Source organism: Notamacropus eugenii, chromosome 1 (assembly GCF_028372415.1).
Source record: "Notamacropus eugenii isolate mMacEug1 chromosome 1, mMacEug1.pri_v2, whole genome shotgun sequence".
Classification (NCBI taxonomy): Eukaryota; Metazoa; Chordata; class Mammalia; order Diprotodontia; family Macropodidae; genus Notamacropus; species Notamacropus eugenii.
In genome coordinates, this window is record NC_092872.1 from 292284607 (window position 1) to 292310636 (window position 26030).

Genomic DNA, 26030 nt, shown 5'->3' on the forward strand with positions numbered 1-26030 from the left:
CTAATATTCTGAGAGGACATTTATTAAAAGTTTCACTGGATAACACACAAAAATTAAGATGCCCTGATCTAGGATATAGATAGGACAGCAATAGAAGTGGTCTGGGAATGGATCATTAGGCAAACGTAGATGTATTAATTTTTGGTCAAGGTAACGATGCCAGTATCACCATACTGGCCAAATCTTTTCAGACAAACTATATCAGCATTTAACATACAGAGGTATGAATCCTTGAGACTATAACAATATTGAGAACTAGAATTGTTTCCACGTATCAGAATGATGAGGGAAATACAACTGTATTTTAGGTACCTTTTGGCACTTTTTGTATAGATGAGTGTGTATACATACACCCATACCTATGAATACATATGTATGCATGAGAGACAGTAACTACTTCCCAACCAGTTCATTGATAAGACTTATGAAACTGCCTATACCCTTTGATTTAACAATACAACTCTAGGTATGTTTGCAAAGATGATTGGGGAAAAAGGAAAAGAACCTATATGATCTAAAATATTTCGAGTAGCTCTCTCTTTGGCAGCAAAGAACTGGACATCATGGGGATGCCCATCGATTGGGGGATGGCTGAATAAGTTATGTTACATGATTATTATAAAATACTGCTATGCTATAAAAATGATGAAAACATGAAAAGACTTGCAGGAAATAATGAAGAGCGAAATGAGCAGAGCCAAGACAACAATGCATACACTGTTTTAAGTACAACTTTGAATGACTAAGTCACTTTGGCTTAAGTACCCAAATGAATTGCAAAGGAGTTATGAAGGAAGAGGTTGTATGCATCAGAAAAGAATGGATAAATCGAAGCATCTATAGAATGATTTTCACACACACACATTTGTGTCTAATGGTATCCATCTCTAGGGTTGGCGGAAGGGAAGAAAAAAGGGGAAAAATGATGTTAACTTTATATTTGCTAGGAATAGCACATTGTACATAATAGATTTGCAGGTTCATGTGCAACCATCTTTTTTTATTCTACTATGTTACTTAAATGCTTGTTTTATTTCACAGATTCAAAATAAAATACAGAAAAATCAAAGCAACAACTGGTCCCTGTCGGCTGCAGACTGAGCATCAGTGACCATGCCAGATGGGAGGCCGCAGCTTTGTTGGTGTTGGGTTGTTCAGTTTGTCAGGAGTCCAGGTCACTAGGACCTCTCTGAGTGAGGACAAAGGGAGGAGACAAGAGGACAAAGAGGTCATAGGGAAAAGAGCTGGGACAAGAGGCCTGGCTTTGGTCTTTGCATCCTTTCCAGTGATTCCCTGCACTCTCCTGAGGTCCTTTTTCTTCCCAAAGATATTCAGGATCTGGTCATCTGTTATTGTTAGAGACATTTTTAACAACAGCTAACTGATAGTTCAGGTTCAATGTCGGTATGAAATGAGGTCCTCACATATCATTGAACATCAAAGAAAGGAGGTTAACTTTGCCCTAACACACTAAGGATGTGTACCAAGGAAACAGGGACACTTGTCTGAACAGGGTTCCTCTCATGTCCAGGTGGTAACTTGTCTGGTCAATGGGACAGGGCCTGGTGACTCCAAAGAAACCACCATGTGGAAGGAACCACAACTCCCTGTGGATGTGGCTTTAGGTGCCCTTAGGTCACCAGGAAGCTATTTCAAGGGAGACAACGGCCAATCAAATCCTAGGGAAAGCTTTGTTGCATTTTAGGGAAAACTAATCCTTTTTTTGAGAAAAATCAGAAACCCTTGGTCTCATCACACACTAACCTCCCCATCCCACCCCACCCAAGACCCAGGGATCTTCTGAAAGACCTTCCACAATTTCCTAATTTTCAGGATTTGACTGGACAATTATCCCCCAGGACATATGAGAAGTGAAGAAAAAAATACTTTGCCTCACCAAAGAGTAACCAAAGGAAAAAGAAAACAAAAAAAGAGGAGGATGAAAAAAGGTCGGAATTCTAGACTTTCTCTTTCTCCTTTGGATGAACTGAACCTCACATCTTAATCATCTAGTCTTGGTGACAAATACATCTGGAATCACATTAAAATGTAATTGGGAAACATTTTACAAAATAAAGATACAATAAAACAAAAATAATGTTAATATGTGGCTTTCTAAGCCAATGTGTAGCCCAGGATCCTTCCATACAGAGCCTGGCAGGTAGCAAGTGTCCCGGGATGCAGTCAGTGTGATGACATAATTCTCAGACAGATACACTCCACCTGCCCCTCCACTCCCTTGTAAGATCTACCTTACCCAGGACACAATTCCTGCAGACCCAGTCTCTACTGCCTATGCTGGATTCCTTCCCTGCTCCATTTAGGATGGGAGCGCCCTCGCCCTCGCTGTGACCCACTGAGCTCACAGCCTGATTTGCCCAGTCAAGGTCAAGTTTAAAGTCCGTGGGCCGGAGGGCTGTGGGGGCCAAAGAAATAGTCTAGAACCGAAGACACGTCGGGACTGAAGTTCAGGTTGGATCTGGATCTCTTCCCCACTGAGAGGCTTCAGGGATTGACTCCTTCCTCCAGGGCCTGGTTCCCTTGACTTAAGGATCAAAGGACCATCTAAACTTTCGGTTTCTTTTCCCAGAAACATCTGCAGGCGGCCGCAGCTCGCCCTGCGCCCCAGGGTCCCCTCATCCTACCCCGGCCCCAGTAAGGGCCAAATTCCGATCTCTCGCTTGGGATACAGGTAATGCCTCCTTCGGGACCTGGAATCTTTCCAAAAATAGGCAGAACAGGCAAGGAGGGAAAGTGACCTGGAAACCCACCCTCTTCCCTCTCTGGTTCTGAACCTGACTGTCCAGCTCTGAGTAACTGTAGGCGCCGCTGTCACTGCTGCTCTTGCTGCCCATTTGCCGACTGACGGACTGAACACACAAGAGGATGGTGGAATACCTTTGTCTTGGTAACAACAAGCTCGGAGTGCTCAGAAAGCCGGCTGATCACACGAGGTTTCCATTTTTTCATCCAAGAAGTAAGGGGACTGAACTTGGTCATTTCTGGGGCCCATTTTAAGTCTGACATTCCGTGATTTCAGCGAGTAGAGAGACTTTGAGTGTACAATGTTGTAACGGGCTCTCAGGATCTAGGGGTTGTCCTTTTGTCTCTGTGCCCTGGGGACCTGGGGATCTCCTCTGACTGGGAGTTCTCAGCTTTGATAAAATGAACTTCTACAACTTCCTGGGTTTGCCGAATGGCATTAACCCTAAATGCACTGCTCAGTGCGGAGTATTAAAGATGAGCTAATTATCTACTGGACAAAAAATTTAAAGGGTCCTAGGGGGCCTTAACATTAGGAAAGATAGTTGTGCTTACTAAAGATGTCTGAATCTGTGTGAACCCAAGGACCATACTGCCCATTTCCTTCTCCAGTACACTAAGACAAACAAAAGTAGCTTACCAAAAGTCACATAGCTAGTAAACATCTGAGGATTTGAACTCAGGTCTTCCTGACTCCAAGTCCAGTGCTCTGTCTATATTTGTTACTGCTGACTTTCTCCTGCTCTAGGGAATCTGTTTTCTCCTGTTTTGCTAACAGGATGATTCCTTCTCTCTTTCTATTTTGCTGAGTTGTGTTCACTTGAATGTCTCCCAACTTCCTTTTCTGGGACCTCTTTTCCCCTTCCTTTGCCCACTGTCTACACCATCACTACCACCACTATCACTACTTGTAGTACTAGGGACTCCTCTTCCCCCTACTCCTGCATTTGGAGCATTCTTTCACTTCCAGGAGGAACACCTTGTCATTGAATTGATTCCCATGGTTTTACATACTGTTATCAGCACTGGAACTCACAAAAGAGTTGTTTGAAGTCTCTGCCTGACCAGGGGCCTCTCCCTAGATACTAGCTGGATTCCTGGAAAGGACTTAGCTTATTGACATTCACCCCTCCTCTGGGGGAGTATGGCTCTGTGACTTCAGTCAAAGAAAGCAAGGGTCAATAGGGGAACCCTCCTTCCTCCCAGGATGGACTCCTTCATGCCAGAGGATTGTCCCAAAACAGAGATGCAGAGGCCTAGTAAGAGTCCAGAGCTGGATCATGTTTCTGCCTTGTCATGAAGAAAACTGAGTCTCTGCCTTGATCAGACCACATGTAGAGAAAGGTGTTCATTTGGGGGGGTGGGCATATGTAGAAGGGCAGGAGGCAAGAGCTCTGACTTGCCTCAGGGTCAAGAAGCCTGGATTTTAGTTCCACATGGACATGAGCATGGACAAGGACAAGCTGAGCTATGTCCCGAAGGGGGTGACCAGAGTGGGGATAGGATGGGGAACCAAGTTCCAGGAGAGGTGATCTTTAAGATGTAGAAGAGACATGTGGAGACTGTGGTGGGGCAGGGTGACAGTGGTTGCGGTTTTCCAGTATTTGAAGGGGCTCTTATGGGAAAGAGGAGATTTCATGTCCACAGTGGCCCTGTCACTACTTAAAATGTGAGCACTTCAGAGCTGGAAGTGTCCTTAGGGATGGAAGCCAACTTTGTCATCCCTAAATGGGTAAACTGAGGCTCAGAGAAACAGCAAGACAGTAAAGGAATCAGAGACCAAAGCAGAGATACACATGGAATGATCGAGTCCCAGAAGTTCTGGATGGAAGGGGCTGCAGAGATCCATTCTAAGCCACTTCTTTTATGATGAAGAACTTGTGTCCCAAGAGAGGGAGAGTCATTGGTCTAAGGTCACCTAGCAGGTCAGGAACAGAGTTGGGACTGGAGCTCAGTCTTTCAATTCCTAAGTCAATCTTTTTCTTATCACCTTACATTGGTACATGAAGATACTGAGGAGGAAAAAAATTAAAACAATTGGAGGTTGGGGGACAGAGCTGGAGGGTTAAAGAGACAGAGAGGCAGGGGTGGAGGGGTCCTCAATCCCTCTTTCCTGCTCCAGCAGTCTTGCTTGAGCCCTGGCTAGTGGCAATGTCATGTCCTGTGGGGACAGCAGGCACCAAAGTAAGCCTGCACTGCCATGGTCAGCTGGGAGGAAGGAGCCTTCCTCTTTATCTTGGGAGCTTCCCAGGGCCCCTTTCAGTCCCTCAGCTCTGCCCAACCCTGGGCTGACTTTCCCCTTCAGGGTCCCTCAGCCTGGCACCTCCAGGTGTTACCACCATATCACCTCCTGTGTCAGAAAAGTGACATCAGCTCATCAGCTCAGGGGATCCAGGAACTTGAAAGCTATCTCTCCAACCCCCTCACAAACCCACATTTCCTGTTCCAGAGACTGCTCAGGGTCCCTAGCACCCCATCCCCTGGCCATTGACCTCTTTTGGTAGCTAGGCATCTTAGCCTCTAGCCCTTCTTGTCCTTCCCCATGTCTCCTGTAGCCAGGTGTCCTAGCCCACAACTGTTTTGGGAACTTGAAACTCTTTCTAGTTCCCAGTATTTAAAAAATGCCCTAGTATTTGATTTTCTCCTTTAATAAAATTGAAATGCAGTCAGGAATCTATCCTTCTCCTCTCAGCTGCCTATATCTTTAGATTCATGTAGCTAATCTCCCAGTTTCCCCTGGACTCAGCTATACTCATGGATCTGAGCAGTCTTGACTGTCCCTGTAGGGTTCATGCCCCAGGATTCTACCAAACTACTTCATTCAAATGGGCCTGGCTGTGCTGGTGCACCTCACCTTGGGGACACTCATCTATCAATCAATCTGCCATGGCCCTCCCTTTGGTTCTCCTGATGTTTTGCTAATGTCCAATCATCTGTTATTTCTCCTCACTACATGCCTGGCCATGTCCTTCCGGGTCTATATACACACCTAATAAAAGATTTCATGTCACTTCTGGCCTAGCTGTTGGTAGCCCACTGCAGGCTCTTGATGACTAATTGGGCTTTAATTTTTTGGTGCTTTAATTGTTACTTTGGTTTTTTACTCCCACTGGATTTTGGTGACTCATAGACTCATAGGCATGCATGAGATGGGCAGTTTGTAATTGCTGAGAGCACCACCCAATTGCTCCAGTGAAATACAGTCTACTCTTCTCCTCCTAGTCACTTCTGGATCCAGTTCATTGTCCATTGGGTGTTCCTGTCCAAGAGACTACTAGACTGCCTGAATGAACATACTGTACATTGAGGCACATCATCAAGAGTGTGGACAATGGGTGGCTCATAATTACTTCACTCTTTTTCATTGATTGCCTTTATGTATTTGGCATGGTGGTAGTAAAATACTCAGAACTTCTTGATTCCTTGGGAACTTTCCTCCATTTGAAGGAGTTTAATAATTTTTTTGAAAATAATTTGGTTTTGGTTTTCAACAATTACTTCCATAAGTCTTAAACTTTTTCCCCCTCCATCCCCACAATAATATGCAATCTTATATGGGTTCTACACATACATTCTTATTAAACACATTTTTGTATTAGTCATGTTGCATAAAAGAATTTAAAAGAATGGGAGAAACTATGTGAGAAACCAAACCAAAACAAAACATAACACAAGAGAAAATAGTCTGCTTCATTCTGCCTTCCAATGCCATAATTCTTTCTCCAGATGTAGATGGCATTTTACCCAAAACTGCTTTGGGGATGTTTTAGGTCCTTGCATTGTTGTGAAGCAATAGGTCTACCAGAAACAGTTCTCACACACTGTGACTGATACTGTGTACAATGTTCTCCTGGTTCTGTTCACTTCACTCAGCATCAGTTCATATAAGTCTTTCCAGACCTCTCTGAAGTTCTCCTGTTTATCATTTCTTATAGCACTATAGTATTCCATTACATTCATGTACCACAACTTGTTCAGCCATTCCCCAGTTGATGGGCATCCCCTCGATTTCCAATTCTTGGTCATCACAAAGAAAGCTGCTATAGATATTTTTGTACATGTGGGACCTTTTCCCATTTTTATGATCTCTTTGGGATACAGTCCTAGAAGCAATATTGCTGGGTCAAAGGGTATGCACATTTTTGTAGTCCTTTGGGCATAGTAAAGAGTTTAATAATTGAGGCTACCAGGAAAATGGCACCATAAGAAGTCATGAGAAGAAAATGACAAAAGAAGCAAAAATGTCACAAATTCTTAAGAGATTAAATGTGAACCACCAGAATAGGTCTATCATAATGGGCAATCATTATTCTGGATTCAAAGGAGCTGGGATGCAAGGCTTGCAGTCCAAGTCTGGAATAGCAGCTACTAGGAAGGCCAAGTCTGGCAGGAGTTCAGGTGGGAGGAGGAGGAGGAGAAGAAGGAGGAAGAGAAGGAAGAGGAAGAGCTGAGGCACTGTGATGGCAATCAAATTAGGATCTTTTGCTGTTTTTGTTTTACTAAAAGTACCTCTGATTGAATAATATGATTAAAGACAATCTTTCCCACTCCTTGATGGGTCTGCCCATTGCACATTGTGCAATGACTAACTTTGATAGCCTTAGCTCTTCTCAGCAATGCAAAGATCTGAGACAACTCCAAAAGACCCATGATGAAAAATGCTACCCACATCCAGAAAAGGAGCTATGGAGACCAAATGCAGATCCAAGCATAGTATTTGCTCTCTCTCTTTTTGTTTCTTCTTTCTCATGGTTCCTCACATTGGGCCTAATTCTTCTTTACAACATGACTAATGTGAAAATGTGGTTAATGTGAGTGTATATATAGATATATATATTAGATTGCATGCTATCTTGGGTAGGGGAGAGGGAAAGAAGGGGGAGAAAATTTAGAATTCAAAATCTTATGGAAGTGAATATTGAAAAGTAGAATTAGCTTTAAAAAGAAAAGAATTTCTTCAAAACTAGAATTGAGCAAATAGAAGTCAATGACTTTCTGAGAAATCAAGAAATTATAAAACAAAAGTGATGAACAAAAGACAATGTGAAATATTTTATTGGAAAAACAACTGACCTGAAAAATGGATCCAGGAGAGATAATTTAAAAAATGTCTGGGCTACCTGAAAGGCATAATAAAGAAAGAGCTTTGACATCATCTTTCAAGAAATTATCAAGGAAAACTGCCCTGATATTCTAGAACCAGAAGGTAAAATAGAAATTAAAAGAATCCACTGATCACCTCCTGAAAAGGATCCCAAAATGAAAATTACCAGGAATATTACAATCAATTTCCAGAGTCCCCAGGTCAAAAAAAAAATATTTCAAGCAGCCAAAAAGAAGCAACTCAAATATTGTGGAGCTCCAGTCAGAATAACACAAGATCTAGCAGCTTCTACATTAAAGTATTGGAGGGCTTAAAATATGATATTCCAGAGGTCAAAGAAGCTAGGATTACAACCAAGAATCACCTACCCAGCAAAACGAAGTATAATCTTTCAGGGGAAAAATAGATATTCAATGATATGGAGGACTTTCAAATATTCTTGATTAAAAGACCATAGCTGAATGGAAAATTTGATTTTCAAATACAAGATTCAAGAGAAGCATGAAAAGGTAAATAAGAAAGGGTAATCTTAAGGGACATAATAAGGTTCAATTGTTTGCATTCCTACTTGGGAAGATGATATTTGTAACTCATAAGACCTTTCTCATTATCAGGTAGTATATATAGGCAAAGGACACAATTGTGAGTTGAATATGAAGGGAAGGTCTTTAAAAATAAATTAAGGGGTGAGAGAGGAATTTACTGGGAGAAAAAGAAAGGGAGAGGTAGAATGGGGTAGATTATCTCCCATAAAAGAGAAAAGAAGAGGAGGGGAAGAGGGTGGAGGTAAGGAGGAGTGAGTGAACCTTACACTCATCAGAATTGACTCAAAGAGGGAATAACATACTCACACAGACACACACACACAATTGAATATAGAAATCTATCTTACCCTACCAGAAAATATGAGGGGAAGGAGATAAGAGAATGTGGGGGTGATAGAAGGGAGGGCAGATTTGGGGAAGGGGTAGTCAGAAACAAAACACTTTTGAGGAGGGACAGGGTGAAAGGAGAGAGAGAATAGAATAAACACATGAAGGGAATAGGATGGAGGGAAATACAGTTAGCAATAGCAACTGAAAAAATTTTTGAAGCAAGCTTTTCTAACAAATCTCATTTCTCAAACACATAGAGAACTCAGTGCTATTTATAAAACAAGAGCCATTCCCCAAGTTATTTGACCCACTTAATTTTTAGGATTAGATTATTTAAAATTAATTTCAATCCCTCTTCCCACTGTTCATTACTGAGTGCAAATTTTATTGCCTTATGATCTGAAAGAATGTATTTACTATTTCTGCTTTTCTGTATTTGATTGTGAGGTTTTTATGTCTGAATACGTCAATTTTTGTGTAGGTGTCACGTGGAAAAAAAGGATATATTCCTTTCTATTCCAATTCAGTTTTCTCCAGAGATCTATCATATCTGACTTTTCCAGAATTTTACGCACCTCCCTAACTTCTTCTTTGTTTATTATTTGATTAGATTTATCTAGTTTTGAGCAGGGGAAGTTGAGGTTCCTCACTAGTATAATTTTATTATCTATTTCCTCCTGTAACTCAACTTCTTCAAAAATTTAGACACTACACTATTAGGGACATTTATGTTTAGTATTGATATGACTTCATTGTCTTTGGCACCTTTCAGCAAGATATGGTTCTTTCTTTATCTCTTTCAATTAGATTTATTTTTGCTTTTGTTTTTTCTGAGATTGATTGCTACTCCTGCTTTCTTTGCTTCAGCTAAAGCATAAGAGATTCAGCTTCAGGTCCTTACTTTTATCCTGTATGTATCTCTCTGCTTCAAATGTGTTTCTTGTAAACAACATATTGTAGGATTCTGCTTTTTAATCCATTCTGCTATCTGCTTCCATTTTATGGGTGAGTTCATCCCACTCACATTTATATAGTTATGATAACTAACTTTGTATTTCTTTCCATGTTATTTTTTTGCTTGTTTGTTCCCCTCTCTCTCTTACCCCACCCCTTTCCCTCCTCACAGGTGTTTTACTTTTGATCCCTACCTTCCCCATTATAATCTACCTTTTATCAATCCCCCTCCCTCTTCTATTATCCGGTCCCTTTTTACTTCCTGATAAGATAAGATAGATTTCTTTATCTAACTGAGTGTGTATGTCTTTTCCTCTTTGAGCCAATCCTTCTAAGAATAAGGTCTAAGCTTTGCTCACCACCCTCCCCCAACTTTCCCTCCATTATAATAACTTTTTAATTCTCTTTTATGTGGGATAATTTGTGTGAATTCCTATAGGACCAGGAGGAACTGAAGAATCCTGTCATCCAAGGAGGAGTAGTCTTTTGTTTGAATTCAAGGCATAACCTGCTCCAAGATCCTGTCAGAGTGGTGCAGTGGAACATAAATAATATTTCAAACCCAATGCTCTGGATTCCAGTCCTGGCTTTCTTATTTACTATGACCTTACTTATTGAGAGTCAATTTCTTCCCTATAAAGGATTGGTATAAATGATACCTCAAACCTCATCTATGTCTGTTTCAGGTGATTATGGGTGAACATATGTTTCTGTTTTAGATTTCCTTTCATGGCAGTGCTTCCCCCTTCATGTCTCCATGGTGTCTATCAAAGAAATCTCCCTATTTGATGAGAGTCTTTTAGGATCTTCCGAAAATTTGAAGGAGCTTGATAATTGAGGCTTCCAGGAAAATGGTACAAGATAGTCCACCCAATGCCACAAAATGGTCATCAAAACAGCATTTAAAATGATAAAAGAAGCAAAAGTGTCAGAAATTCTTAAAAGAAAAATTGTGAACCAAAAGAAAAGGTATTTATTATAATGGGAAATCATAATTCTAGATTCAAAGGAGTTGGGATTCAAGACTTCCTGGTCCAAGTCTGGAGTAGCAGCCACCATGAAGGCCAAAACTAGCAGGAATTCAGGTGGGAGGAGAAGGAAGAGGAGAAGGAGGAAGAAGACAAAGAAGAGAAAGAGGAGGAAAAAGAGCTGAGGCTCCCAGAACAAAGAGAAAAAAACAGAAAAGCAGTGGCAGCAACAAAAAAAGCTCCATATTCTTGGCTGGTCATTGTGTTTAATCACAATTTGCAAAATTGCTTGTTTTTACAATGTTGTTCTCTTACAAGTTGTTCTCCTGTTTACGTACACTGCATCTATTCATACAAGGCTTCCCTGGTTTCTCCGAAACCATCTCCTTCAACATTCAAATCAAAATGTGTTTAGCCATTCTGAAATGGGTGCATGTGACTTTAGTTTCCAGTTACCATTAAAAAGGTGTTATAGTTAAAAAATACATATGTATAAACCATACGTGTGTGTGTGTATGTGTATGTGTGTGTGTTAAACCCTTTCTTCTTTTTTTGCTCTCTTTGGGGTCTAAACCCAGATGTGGTCCTGGTAAAAGAGCATCACGCATAATCGAATCACTTAGGAGGCTCAGTCCCAAACAGCTTTCCAAAATGACTGGGCCAATTCACAGCCTTAGCCAAAGGGCACCAATGGACCTGTTTCACTACAGACCCTCAACATTGGTAATTTTATTTTCTAGACAGCCTAGAATTCTTAACACAGGAGCCTGGTCCTTCACTCTCCTAAATTCTGTAGATGACACCAGAGAGCAGTCTCTCCTGCTACTCTTCATCTGCTGGAAGTTGGCAAAGTGATTTCTCTGGTCTAAGATGCCTCTTTTAGGTTCACTTTTGACTCTGTCTCTGCCATCCTTTTCCTTACAGCCAAATCAGTAAAAATCCCAGGTTTCCTTCATTAGCCAGTTGTTTTGTAGCCGTTTCATTGCACGTTGGAAGACTTTGATGCTCTCTCTCCCTCCCTCCTTCTGTTTTTGTGTCACTATCCACACCTTCTCTCTCTCTCTCTCTCTCTCTCTCTCTCTCTCTCTCTCTCTCTCTCTCTCTCTCTCTCTCTCTCTCTCTCTCTCTCTCTCTCTCTCCTCTCCTCTCCTCTCCTCTCCTCTCCTTCTTTCAGTCTTTGTCTTTCCCCATCCCCTTCTCTCTCAGCACTTGCTGGACTCTGTTTCCTAGTGCTTTCTTTTGGTCAGCACCATCTCTACAATGGTTTCTCCTGCATCCCTCCAGTTAACACAGCCAACGTCACTGAATTCCACATCCCCTGTACCCTGAAACCTGCAGACTTAACACTATATTAACACTTGTGTTAAGCAAGAGGAACATGTTTCCTTTTGGTCCTAGGCTATTTTCTTCTTCTTCTCTCTCCCCTATTTGAATTATTGTAGAGAGAAAATGGTCTTTTTACTTGCTGGCATGGATGTTGATGGTTGAGGCTGATAACTCAGAATCAGAGACTAAGAGCTCCAGGCACCTTAATTATCCACTCCAGTTCCTTTCTGAACAACAATCCCTTCTATATCTTAACCACATAGTTATCAAGTGTCTGCCTGAGAACCTCCAAGGAGGGGGAAGGCATGACTTCCAGGAGAGTGCCTGTGCACATCCAGACAGACCTAAAGTTCAGGTGAAACCAGCCTCTCTTCAATGTTCCCTCAGGTTCTAGTTGGACTCCTCTGATACTGTTTCCAAACAATCCTTCAAATATTTGGCGACAACTATCTTCTCCCCTCAGCAGCTTCTCTTCTCCTAGGGAAACACCTCCAATTCCTTCATCCAATCCTCCATAGCAAGGTCTCTGGTCCTCTCACCTTCAGACCCTTGTCCACACCTTTTCTAAACTGTGGTGCCCCAGACTGAACACAATCCTCCAGATGGTGCCTGAACAAGGCAGGGTCTTGCAGAACTATTGCTTAGAGGAGTCTGAGAGCAGAGGAGGGAGAGAACATGGGAGATTCTGAGAGAAGACAGTGTTAGTAACTGAGGGAGAGAAGGGCTGAGGAGGCTGCATCTTTTGCAAGGGGAGATGTCACTGTAAAGACGGACAAATATCCAGCAGCTGAACAGGAAGACATGGAGCCACCGATTCAAGCGCTAGGGGGCAGCCAAGGACGGCCCCAACAAGCCCCCTGAGCAAGGGTAACCCGCTGGGAGCCCCACAAGGCTGCTTTGGTGGAAGTCACTTTTTTGGGAGTCTCTGTCAGAGACTAAATCCGACGCTTTGCCTCTCCGCCCAGAAGCTGAGGTCTTCCTGTTCCCAGCCACAGGTAATGTCCTGTACAGACTTCAGGAGACTCCATTTCACCCTAATCCGATGTCCACTGATTTCCCCCGGAAGCTCATTGCTCTGGCTGGCGTACAGCGCACATCCCTGTGCCGTGCAGTACTTCTCGGGTTCCCGTTACCCCACCCCTGCCCTTTCATTCGTTCCTCCAGTATTTCATTGGGGCGGGGGAGCGGATGACAAAGAATCCTTTTGTAACCACATAAAAACCACACCGGGCCTTTCTTCAGAGGCCCTGGTCTCAGTGTCTTCACTTCTGGCCAGCACAGCTCACTGCTCCCACCCTCCCTCTTCCTAGAGCTCTTGTGTTGTGTTTGTCCTCCATGGTCCATGGAGACCATGACATGCAGTTGACTTTGATGTGAGGGAGGGCTGTGCAAGGTCACCAACCTCACTTTCTTCTCCTGAGTCATCTGGGTCCAGTGGCATAACATTCACCAGGGACTGGAGATGGTCAAGGATGTAATGAGACCCTAGCCCTTTCAGGCTTAGGTCTTATCACAATCTTACTTTGAGTGAGATACTATCCTAGAGCTCTATCCTGGCCTGGAGCACGCAGATACTTGGGTCCCAGCCCAAGAGCCCTTCTTTCAAAGTCTGTCTCTCTCTGATAAGCCTATATTGAACTTTTGAAAAATAGCTTCTTCCCATTTATACTGGGTATTATTTCTTTTCTGCCTTCTGAATAAGTGGAGGAGGGGAGGAATAGAGGTAGGGCGAGGATTTAGATCCCAAAACTTGAAAGAACAAGTCACTTTTTCTTTTCCACGTGGGGGAGGAGACTCACAGGGATTGCTAAAAGTACCCTGAGTAGCTGTCGGAGGACGGAACTGTCTGTTAGCTCTTTTTTTCTTTTCAAGTTTTTGAATTTATTTAAACTTTAATATAAAATGAGAAGAAAACATGGACAAGTACATAACAGAACAAGAAAAGTACTCAACTTGAATCAAATTTCCATTTCTGGAAAACCTATGTTAAAAAGTATACATTGTATTCAAAGCCGTCCGACTTTTCTTTCCTGACTTTTAGGTTTTCTTTTTCCCGCTACTGTGTGCTTTGTACTGTATTTCTCCTCCGACACTACCTGAGACCGTACCGCAAAGTGAGCACGGTCACACGCATCCACAGGCACCCACCGGCATGCGTAGATATCTCCAACACTACACATATATACACAGATACATTCAAACACATCTATACAAGACTATTCTCTTTATTGCTACTTGTCTTCTGTTTCTCTGAAAGGCGGGCAGCATCTTACTTCGCTTGTCCAAGTCTTTCCACATCTCTCTAAATGAACCAGCTCATCATTTGCTTCACCCTAGCAGTATTCCACCCCAATGACAGTTCATCTGAATTGTCCAGGAAATCTTTTCTTTCCCCCAAGGGTCTCGTTTGTTTGTAGGGAAAGGTGGCTCTCAACCGTGGCCAGACCACTTCTTTTGTCACCCTTGCCCACCTCTCTGCTCAAATCCCCACCCCCACGTCTGTGGCACCTGGGCAGGAGACTGGTGGGGTATGGGGCACCAGGGCAGACCGCCCTCCCTCTGCTTCTAAAGCCAGCTCCCCAGGCTGCTTCTGAATTGTATTCTGCTCACCCGGTTGTCTCGGGGAAACGATCTCCACCCGTCCAAAGGGGCTCCCCTTTCAAGCCAATGTTTTGTTACCGCTGGGGACACTAGAAGACACGAAAAGAAATCCAGAAACCCAACATTTCTCAGGCAATGGAAGGGCCGCAGCAGTGTACTTGAGGGATGGACTCGAAAGTGTGGAAGCTGAGCATTTGACCACACCGAGAGAAGTCCTTGTCTATGCGCGGAGCAAACTGTATTTCCCCTGTTGATTTCATGAACACCTCAAGGAAAATGATCCAGGACCAAATCCAAAAGCAAAGGGGAAGGGAGGGGATAATGCCCTTCCTCGGACTTGGTGTGGTTCTGATTTATCGTGTACTTCTGGGTCCTGTCTTTTCCTCCAGGTCCTTCTGGTTGACCCTTCTCCGCGCGTCCTCTTTAATTGATCTCAGTTCCCCTCCAGCTGGAAGGGTTTAAGGACTCTCAGCTGCTAATTGCTATCTCGCTGGAAGGAAAGTGAGCTGATCTCCTAAGAAGGAAAAAGAAAAAAAGAAGGCGTGGTGAGAGGGTGTGAGGAAAGGTCCCTGAGACTGCGCGCAGGGGGTGGGGTGGGGTTGGCGCTCCTGGGACTCTGATGTTTCTTCTACCGGTCTGGCCACCACGTCTGGAGTCCTGAAGGATCCCTTGTTTTGGAGTTGACTGAATCCCCCAACAGCTGGCAACCAAATTCCGCCCCCTCCTCCGCTTTTCCTAAACCACGCAGAGTTCCACTCTCCACTTCTCTGAACTCCTCAAGCTTCCACGTCCCGCCCCCTCCTCCCACGAGACCTCTAACCCAGGTCGGGTGTTAGGGAATTCCGAGAGGCGGAGGCCTGTGGAGTGATAAGCCCGGCCAGCTCTGAGCTGGTGCCGCACCCCGAGGAACAGGAACCCTGGAGCCCACGCCCCACATCTCTTAGGAGCCACGCCCACAGCACCTTAACCAGCCTTGGCGGCCTCAGTAATAAAGCCCGGCCAGCTGAGCTCAGACCATCTTAGTACACCCTTAGTGCTTTCCAGCGGTGGGACTGTAGAGGGAGAGGAACAGGGCCTCGGCTGCCCTGCTGTCCTCTAACACTCCACCTCCTGTCTTTGGGGCCCCGGCATCCAGATTGGAACCGTTTCACTGGGAGCTGCTACAGAACGAGGAATACCCAATGGGGCGGGCAGGTTTGCAGGTGCCTTGGAATAGGTAAGAGCCGCCGGGCAAACACAACCCACACGTACCCCTGCCAGCCCTCCCTAACAATCGGCCCCTTGCCGGGCTGGGAGGGTCCCCGAGGCCTCTTCTTCACCTCCCCTACCGCTTCTCTGTCTTCCAGCTGAGCGGCGCGAGCCGGGGGGCCGGTGTGTGCCCGCTCCCCGGAAGCAAATGCTGAGTTCTGTCTTGGACTGAAACCTGGAAAGGCTAGGGGTTGGGTGGGGGAGGTGGGAGCATCCCGTGGTCCTGCTGGGGAGAGACTCAAGGGTGTGGGTGCGCAGTTTTTTCTCCCCTCTCCTTAAAAAAACCTCAAGAAAAGCCCTGCAGATTCTAGAAATCTTTAGAAACTTCTGATGATTTTTTTTGTTCCGTTCTGAGTTCCCCCGGTCTTCCTCCCTCCCAACCTCGCATTCGAGACCAGTATTTTATGTAGACACAGAACTGTGTGTTGGTATGTGCCTGTATATCTACATAGACCCACACATGTGCATATATGTGAAGAGGGAGCCATATAGTATGTACTTCCCTACATGAGTTCTGAATCTAGAGATGGAGTGCCTTTTTCCTTCCTAAGTCTTTGCCACAATAGGCCTGAATATTCCTGTTACTCTAAATAGCTTCTCATTCCCAGCTAGTCTTCCAATACTATTGCTGTCCCTATATATAGCATCAGAGAGATGATTCATTGAGCACCCCTACTCCAACTATAATCAGTATCGATCAGTTCCCAATGATTTTAGAAGGGCCATTGATTGTAATTCTTTGAATCCAATTGTTTGGTAATCCATGTCAAGCCCATTACCTGATAATAGGTATCAGAAGAAGGAATGTGTTAATCTGTCCCTTGTCTAGGTCCCATAGGAATCTAGGTTCTCATAGGAGGAGCCCACCAATCTTGTGACCATCTAGTCCTGGAGATTTTCCTTGCTTCACCCAATGCTGCTGACATCTCCTTTTCGCTTCTTTGAGCTTATAGGTCATATATCAACCAATGGAATACTATATTTTGTACAGTGCCTTGAGAATGTCTAAGTACTCGATTCTCCAGATTGTCAAATCAGATGTCTAAGGCTCCACCAATAGACCCCTGGGAGGGCAGGGGGCATCCCAGATCCTGAGGAAGGTCTGAGGTCGACTTGCTTAGTGGGGATCAAGGACATTTTAAGCAACTGTCACTGACTCAGAACTCTGTCTCCTTCTCTTGGATTGTAGGTTGGACACTTTTATCACCATTAACTCTTGGCCCTGTTCTTTTTACTCTGTCTGCCCTAGAGATTTCCTTTCAATAGTCAAGGACCAAGTTTCCTATTTTCAGGATAGAGATCACCTGGAGGTACACAGGAGGCTAGGCTTCCTCATCCAACCACTCCACCTGACCCTTTCTGAACTACAGAGGTGAGTAAACTGAGACCCTGGCTCCCTGTCCCTAGGAAACTAATGCACATACCAGGTGTAAAGGATGGCTTCTAGGAAATGGTTAGACTTAGATCCACGATGGTTGTCCTCTTCCTTAGACCAGGCTAGACCCTGGCATGGTAACTGAATTTTTGAGGATTGGCATGCCAAAGCAAGGTGTTTGTGGATGCCTGGCTGGAAGTGAGCAAGAAGCATGAAGGGACTTCAGGTCCTGCTTCATGATGGCTTTTTCTCTCTCTCCTGCCATTAGCAACTCTCCTCTGCTCTTCATTCATTCCATCATGGCTGTCCTTGCTGGCTATCTCCAGGGTCCATCCTCTCATCCCCATTGCTAGAATCAGCCAGGGAATGCAGATCATTTGGTTTCATTGAATTCTTCTTCCCTTTTATTTTTCTTCTCTTTCTCCCCCTCACTCCCCAAGATTTTTCAGTTGCTCCTTTCCTTTTTCTTCATCCCATCATTAAGGGACTTAAGGCTGAAGGAAGCTTCCCCCCCCCCTCACACACACACACACACACACACACACACACACACACACACACACATGGATACATACAAAAGGTGAGGCTTGGGTAACATTTCTGTCCACTGAGATCACATCTAGAGGACACCAGCCTTTTCAAGGTTCATCTCCACATCTTCCTTGATTCTCTGAACCAGAGAACACAGATTCCTTTGAGGCACTGAAGTTTCATTTTTATTTTCCTTCTCTCCCCTTTCCTTTCTCCCCATTTCCCTCATCCCATCCTGGATGGTCTGCCTGCCTTCCTGACTGACTGCCCAGCTTCCCTTCCCAGTCACCCACAGTGGGGAAAAGTTTCCCTACTGGCAGTAGGAGTTGGCCTTCTGCCCCTCATCCAGACACTCACCAATCTCCTTTCCTTTTTGTCCTTAGGTCTCCTGTACCACTCCTCACCATGTCCCAGCCAGGCCTGGCAAGGAGTTCAGCAGGTGTGTGGCTGCTTGGCTCCATATGTTGGGGCACATCCTTGCATAGATGAATTTTGGAAGCTGGGGAACAGCCTGCCCACTGAAGGCCCATCCTTGGCCTTCAGGGGTTCTTTCCTCTCCTGTTTTGTTCTCCATCTGGACGGCAGTAGCAGAAGCAGCGAGGAAGCTCTCTTTTATCCCCTGCCTTCCAGGTAGGTAGGTAGGTAGGTAGGGGTATGTGTGTGTGTGTGTGTCAATATGTCTGGTAGGTGGGAAATTCTTTTCTTCCTTTCCTTCTTTCTATCCTTCCTTCTTGTTCATTCCTTCAGGAATCCTTTTCTTTTTCCTTTCCTTTCTCTTTCCTCCTCTTCTTTCCTTGCTGCTGAAGGAGGACCAGGTTAGGTAGGGGATCATTAATTTCCTCAGGGGGCTTCTTGACTTTCTGTTCTCCTGTGTGTACCAGTAGCATTCCTTGAGCCCAGGCTAGGCATGGGAACATTGGGCTTAAGTGACAGGGAGGTAAAGAGAGCTACTTGGAATAAGTGGCTAGAAAGAAGGTTCCTTGAGTAACTTTAGGCCTAGAGACATGGTGGCTGGCAGGCCTAGGTTTAGCTGCTCTTTTGAGTCCTGCCTCAGTGTTGGGATTGGAAGCTCAATTCCGTGTGGACGGTCTCGGGCAGGTAAAAGTGGGACTTCTAAATCTTAGAGTCTTACGAGGCCTTCCATGAACAGCAGGGTTCGAGAGAAGGTCAGACTGAGCTAGCTCGGCTAGCTCGGGTATTTCCGCCTCTCCCCGGGAGATACGTGATGGGTGGAGTCTCCCTGCCCTCGAGGTTGTCCCGGATTGGAGCACACCTAGTTACCTAACAGCACGGTATTGAGATGCAAACTGTGTGGCTGAAGGTTAAGTAGGATTGAGGAAGCCTGAAAGCTCTCTTAGCACGTGTGGAGCCAAAGAGGACAGTAGGCTCTGCTTCTTTTCTTTCCTCTCTCCCCTCTCTCCCCGCTTGTACTTCCAATCCCTTAAGCTTAGCCTCCTTAGGAAATCTCCCCCTCTTCCTCCTAAGGAAGACCTCCCTGCACTTGTAACCCAGACCCTGAAATAAAGCTCAACCCCTGTTCGACTCTGGAACGTCCTTTCTCTCATACGTTTATCCGGTTTGGCCAACTGAAGACCTGGGACAGGTAAGAAAGACTCGGGTAGCCCAATACAGGCCTCTAGGCTTGGCACCTCAGCCCTCCCATGAAAGGGAGCAGCAGGCTGGCTGGGTTGGGGGAGGGGGTGTTTGATGCTAGGAGCTTCATGTTTCAAAATGAATGGCAGTAGTCTGTCCTCTAGATACAATCCCACCTCAGCCCCACGTCTCTGAAGGAAAAGGATGTTCATACTTAGATCTGGTTTGAGGTCCCCTTGCATAGCTTGGGGCAGTGGTCTTAGAGGCTGCAGGGACAGGGGAAAGGGTAGAGAGAAGAAATTTGGGGGCTAAGAGAAATGAAACAGTTGATTAAAAAAGATCAGAGAGAATAAAGCAATTGTCCTTTTCCGGCTGGGGCTTGTCTGGAATGGAGCTCCCTTAGAAGGAAAGGATGGCTTCCTCAGGGGAGTCCCTCTTCTAAATCAGAACAATCAGCAGGATTCTTACCCATTGGCGGAGGGAATTGTATTGGTCTTGGGTGGACAGGCCATAGTGGAGGTGGGGGGGGACTAGTTTAGAGGGTCATTAAAGCCCTTGGGGGGTTTCCCTGAGACTGGAAGTGGGGAAGGGGAGAAAGCAAGCTGTGGAACTGCAGATCTTCCAAGCAGGGGACCTCCATCCTCTTTTCCTCCCCACTTCCCCCTTGGTACAGATGGACAGAAGAGAGGAAATCACCAGCTGTCTAGACACCTAGTTGATCACCCAAGTCACTACCTGGTGATGACATGACCATCTCTCTTCTTTTCCACCTCCATCATTTCCACTCCCCCTCCAGCCCCACAAATTGAAGATGGGATGTCTTGGCCTTGTGGACACATTTTAGATCATAGACGATTCACAGCCAAGCCCAGCATGGCCTAGATACCTCATCCTGCAAATCCAGATTGATGCTGAACTTCAAGAATTCCAGGATGTGCCCCATCCCATCCCCAGCCATGGGAAAACAAAAAGAAAGGATCAAAGGGCAGAGAAGACATGAATTCACACAAGAAAAAGGAATAGAGGAAGAGGGCTATTCTTCAAACTGTTATCCTTAGGTAGTTTGGAAGAAAAAAAAGTTTGGGGCTGAGTTATGTATGATGAAATGATTCTAAGAAACAAAATTGGTTAGGAAAAAGATAAAAGGGGAAACTATCTCATGAAAAGAGGTACAAAAGGAAGAATACAGAGGAAGCAGGTGGGGGTGGAGGGCTGCCCATACTGGAACCTCACACCAGAGTTGAAGAGGTTGAGAAAACTTCTGCAGCTGTAGAGAGGGGAGAAAACTGGGGGGGTGGGGTAGGGTGAGGTAGGGTGAGGGAGGGACTTTAGAAGGGTATCTAGATTAAGAGTGAATAGATAAGGTAGGGACTTTTAGAGATTTGGCTAAAATTAGGAATTTGTCCCAGGCAAGGGGAGAAGATAAGGCAACAAAGTAAGGTAAGCTGAGGAGGAAAATAGTGAGTAAAAATAAGATGAATTGTAATTCCCAGGTAGTAATTATAACTTTGAGTGCAAAGGAGGAAAACCTAATAAAATTCAACTGGAAAAAGAAAGGATATGAAAGGAAATAATGAACAAAAATCTAAGGGAAGGAGATTGAGCAGTACCAGATCTCAGGGTATGATAAGACAGTAATGACCCAAACTATCAGGTATTGGCTAAGAAACAGAAAGGTAGATCAGTGGACTAGAGAAGACATACAACTGACAGCAAGCAAGTCAGTATCATAAGCTTGTATTTGACAAATTTGGGGAGAAGAATTTATTATTTGGTTTGAAAAAAATTGCTGGGAAAACTGGAGATCAGTATGGCAGGAACTGGGCAGAGACCAACGTCTTAGATGTATACCAAGATAAAGTTCAAATGCATATATGTCGTTGATACGCAGAGAATTTAGAAGAAAATTAGAACACAGAACATTGGACTTATGGATAGGTGAACAATTTAGGAAGAAAAAGGAGATATAGACTAAAGCTAGGTGTGAAAGGGATAATTTTCAGTGCATGAAATTAAAAAGGTTTTGTAAAAGTTACCAAGAGGAGGAGGAAAGAAGAAAATAAAGACAAATTTATTCGGAACTGATAATGGCCTTGTATTCAAAATATAAATAGAACTTTGTGAAATCTCTAAGAATATGAGACATTCCCCTATTGACAAATGGTCAAAGGATATGTAGGGGCAATTTAAGGAGGAAATGTTTCTTTGTGGCAACTTAACTAAGGTGGAAGTGTGTTCTCCCTGGGAGAATGGCCATCCTGTTGTCTGCATTTGCAAAGGGGAGAGAGAGGATGGCAACGAGAGTGTTTGACCTTCTACATTTTCTTTTTCCTCCTCTTTGTTTTTCCTCCACCACATGTACTATTTATTTCCCATTTTCTTTTACCCATTGCATAAAAGAGAAATTTTAACATTCATCTGTTTGAAGTTCCAGCTTTATTCTCTCCCTCCTTCCAACCAAATCTCCCTTTCTTCCCCCCGATGACCACAAGCGATATGATGCTAGTCCCATATGTGTAACAGACAAAAAATTCCAAAGCAAAAACTAAGACGAGAACAACTAAGAAACCCACAGGGGCAGAGAAGAAGAAGAAAAATATTATCCTTCCATCTACAGTTGATTCCCTTTCTCCAGAGATGACTGGCAGTCTGCATCATTTCCCCAGCATCCCTTGATGCTTTGTTTCCTCGTTGGTGTTCGTTACCCAATTCTCTGTTTTCATGCTCTTTCCTCCTCTACCGCATGGTCCCTTTCCTTCAAGAATTTGGATGCTATGGCATTTGATCAGGACTGCTCTGCTGATCTTTTTGAGTATAGCTGTGAAGTAGAAGAGAATTTGCTCCAGCATCCTTGGGGATCCCTCCTGCTTTCAAATCTTTCCCTCTGAACCAATATATTCTTCCATTCTGCATTCCGCTTTCTTTCTTGGGGAATATCTCTCATTCCCAGTAAGGATTACTGTGTGTTTCACTCATAGCTATTGTCATATTTTCTCTCTGTCTCCGTGTTGGTCTCCTCTCCCCCTCCTCCTGCCCGAGTTCTCTCACAATGTTTGTTTTTGCTTATGACCAATGCCTGTCCTCAAGAGACCTTCACACTTTCTTACAGATATGCAGTTTCCATGCTGCCCCCTCTTCCTCGCCCTTCCTTGCCCCTCCTCTGTCTGTCTGTCTTAGTCTTGGGAGGGAAGGCCATAGTGGAAAGGGTCCATAGCTTGGAGGGTCATTAAGTCCCTTGAGAGTTTCCCTGAGGCTGGAAGTGGGGAAGGAGAGAAAGCAAGCTGTGGAACTGTAGATCTTCCAAGTGGGGGATCTCCATCCTCTTTTCTTCTTCCCTTCCCCCTTGGTACAGATGGACAGAAGAGAGGAAATCACCAGCTGTCTAGATACTTACTTGGTCACCCAAGTCACTACCTGGTGATGACATGACCATCTCTCTTCTTTCCCACCCCCTTCTTTTCCACTCCCCCTCCAGCCCCACAAATTGAATATGGGATGTCTTTCCCTTCTGAAAAACATGACATCATAGACCATCCACAGTTAAGCCCAGCATACTGGGCTTTCTGTGTGTGTTACATAAAGACGTGTATACCACTTTATTACATTTTACAGACATTCCTATGAAGATTCTATCCCCCTTCCAAAAGCCTTTTTACTTCTTTTCAAATTATGGTGGAAAGGTGAAAGAAAAGATAAATATTTCTGCTTTCCCTTTATTCTTAATACCTGTCATTTCATTTGTTTTTAAAGAAGGTATTAGATACTTCTTGAGTGACTTGTAGCCAAACCACAAAACCTTAGCTTGAGTTTACCATAGATTAAAAATATAAGCTCTGTTATCCACAGATGCAGTTGTGAGTCTTGTTCCCAAAAGTTACCAAAGAATAAGTATTTATATTATCCTGTGCTTTTCCTAATTTTAAAACACTTTAGAAACGTCTCAGTTCGAGATGATTGCTAAAGAGATATAGCAGAGGAATTAATGTCATAAATCTGAGTCTAAAATTAATTCAAATATCATTTTCCCACTGATCTTATGTTTCAATGCACTTAACATTTTCTACAAATTAAAAGGCTATCTGCATTATCAGAGATTTTTTCTTTTTTTTTTTAATGACTAAAATGTGCTCCCCCCCGCCCACTTCTTAATGGCCCAGGTAAGGTATACTTAGTGAGACGCAATTATTACAAAACATGATCAGGCTCAAAAGAAAAGTGTATTTGTGCTCCAATTAGATCTTTATACAGTTATTAAAGTACTTCAAGCCTTGAGTTTGTTTACCTTCTTGAAGATAAAACACAATTTAACAATCTGAATAAGGTCAAGGTTGACTTTTGCAGGAAGTCTAAATGATAACATTATAAAGTAGCAAGTACTTTGTTCCCACCAGATGCAAAAGTCAATAATTAGAGCTGAATAAAAAAGTGACCTGAGAACGATGCTCAAAAGGTTGTAGTACAAAGTGATTTCTCAACTATTATTCTACTCTGAGTATTAAAAAATAGTAACGTTTTCTGTAGATTCAAAATATCTAATACGATCATGATATGTAATGCTAGCTCTTGAAAGAAAATGAAAAATGGATCATGGTGATCTTTTCTTACTCTAATTCATTATATGTAGAGTATATTAAGTTGCAAGAAACAATTATCATTAAAGCTTCTAAGAAGCTATCACCAATGCTGCACATTATGAAATATAATGAGACAAAATAAAAGTTAGGTTAAATTAATCTTATAAATTAACATATTTTGAAATCTCTCTTGTTAAAGTTGAAAAGAAATCTATTTGATGTTGTTATTCAAGTGTAATCCAATGAAAGGACGGAGATTTTTATTCAGAAACACGAACGATTTGCTTTCCAATATTGCCGCCTGTCATCATAGATTGAAAAGCAACTGAAAAAGAAAAAATAAATGGTCTTGAAGACTCAGTATCAGTTGTGTAAGAGCACTAGTTATATGAATAACTGTTGTAATAGTTCAAAATAACATTATATTCATATGCTGAAATGAAGTTTGATAATTCTAAGTGATGTCCGAAATGATTATATCAGTTTTGAAGCACACAGATTAGTCCAAATTAGGGCATGAAATGACTTTAACATTAGCACCTTAACTGAAAATGTCCACCTGTTACTAACTATATTCATTTGCTCTAAGTTCAGGAAATAAGTGAAAAAAGTTTTGAAATAATCCCTTATAAAGGATATAAATATCAATAATTACATAAGATGAGTAAATGAAACTAACATCCATTAACTTAAAAGACCGAGGGCTTTTGTGTAAATGTGGTCTTCAGAAGAGTACCTGTTTTTGCAATACTGACAATATGGATTTCTTCTAAGGCAAATGTAATTCATTTTTTCTAATGAAAATAAAAGATTTTCAAAAATAAAAACTTTTTAAGTAACACAACTCTAAAATTCTAATGTCTAAGTACACATGGAAATATTCACCAAAAAAAGGCCCAAGAGAATTTTGGAAATTATGGAAATGGAGACAAAAAAATCTATTTTCATGGGAACTAAATATTAAAAGTTTCCCCAATCTGTGTAATATATAAACTGTGAAAAGTACTCCCCCCCCATTCTGTAAAATGTATAAGCTGTGCACAAACTATTTAAGGAACTCAAGAAAGAACATCATAAAATGACACACTAAAGAAAGATGTTCCTCTTAAGGACCCTTAAGTTGAATTATTGGTAGAGGTTGGATAAGTACATATTTCATTCAAATTACTGTCACATTTCCCAGAAAACAAGAACATGACATACTGCACAGAGAAAAGAAAGGAATGTCTGTAAAAGTACTGTTTCAGAGTAAGAATTTATACTTGAATTATTAAAGAATTTCTGATCATCTTACCTCCCATGTTTTCCAAGCCATTGATCACTGTCTCTTTGACCTACAAATCAAAATAATTGGAATTAATTTTTTTCCTTACTCTGCAAGGGCAAACTATTTAGCACTTTCCCCTTTTGAGGAAGGTTACTTCTAACATGCAACATATGATCTGTAAAAGCATAGAAACCATACTTTTTTCAATAAAATCCATATTTTCCCATCAACTAACATTATAGTTCTGTTTCTTTCCCCTCTCATACTCTGCCCCCAAACTTCTCTGCCAAATAAATATAATTTTAAAAATTTCTACCAATTAAAAGCAGCTTCAAAGAAAATATAATCTTTGTTGTTCAATCATTTTCAGTAGTGTCCAACTCTTTGTGACCTCATTTGGGATTTTCTTGGCAAAGATATTGAAGTGATTAGCCATTTCCCTCTCCAGTTCGTTTTATAGACAAGAAAGCTGAGGCAAACAGCCTTAAGTGACTTGTCTAGGATCATACACCTAGTATGTGTCAGAGTAAGTGTCAAATTTGAACTCCTGAAGATGAACATCTCTGACTCCAGGCTCAGTACTCTATCCATGGTACTACTTAGCTGCCCTATAACCTTAATAAGAATAATTACACACTTATTTTTTATTGTATAATTTAGGGTTTTTACATTAATAATTTCTAAAAACAGGAGTGCATGCATATTTTGAATCAGCCATTTTTTTCTCAAATGGCTAAGAAATTAACTGATTTTTAGCAGCATCCTTCTAACTTCTGGCCTCCTTCCCCTCCTATACTTTACTGAAAGTAAATTGTTGGACTAGATGATCATTAAGAAATCTTTTCTATCTA

The 26030-nt window shown here is 42.9% G+C and overlaps 1 protein-coding gene and 1 long non-coding RNA gene across 12 annotated transcripts in view; one reads left to right on the forward strand and one right to left on the reverse strand.

The window, feature by feature from the left end:
• Positions 1-14199: 14199 nt before the first annotated feature.
• Positions 14200-26030, reverse strand: part of LOC140517695 (prostaglandin reductase 2-like) — a 76268-nt gene continuing 64437 nt past the window's right edge. For 5 of the 10 annotated variants that reach the window (XM_072629162.1, XM_072629158.1, XM_072629157.1 and 2 more), the window contains 2 exons: positions 25207-25246; positions 23537-24237 (listed from right to left, as the gene is read on the reverse strand). In XM_072629162.1, the coding sequence (XP_072485263.1) occupies positions 24173-24237; positions 25207-25246 (105 nt within the window). In that variant the 3' untranslated portion in view covers positions 23537-24172. Of the gene's footprint in view, positions 15106-21895; positions 22157-23536; positions 24238-25206; positions 25247-26030 lie in introns of those variants that run through there. The other 5 variants (XM_072629155.1, XM_072629154.1, XM_072629161.1 and 2 more) reach the window with 2 other exon arrangements.
• LOC140517697 (uncharacterized) lies at positions 15200-20703 on the forward strand. Of its 2 annotated transcripts, XR_011971731.1 has the most exons (5): positions 15622-15807; positions 17089-17211; positions 18129-18375; positions 19231-19348; positions 20135-20703. It is a non-coding gene; the product is annotated as an uncharacterized lncRNA (long non-coding RNA). The 2 variants fall into 2 exon arrangements; XR_011971732.1 differs by lacking the exon at positions 19231-19348 and having other exon boundaries at positions 15200-15807.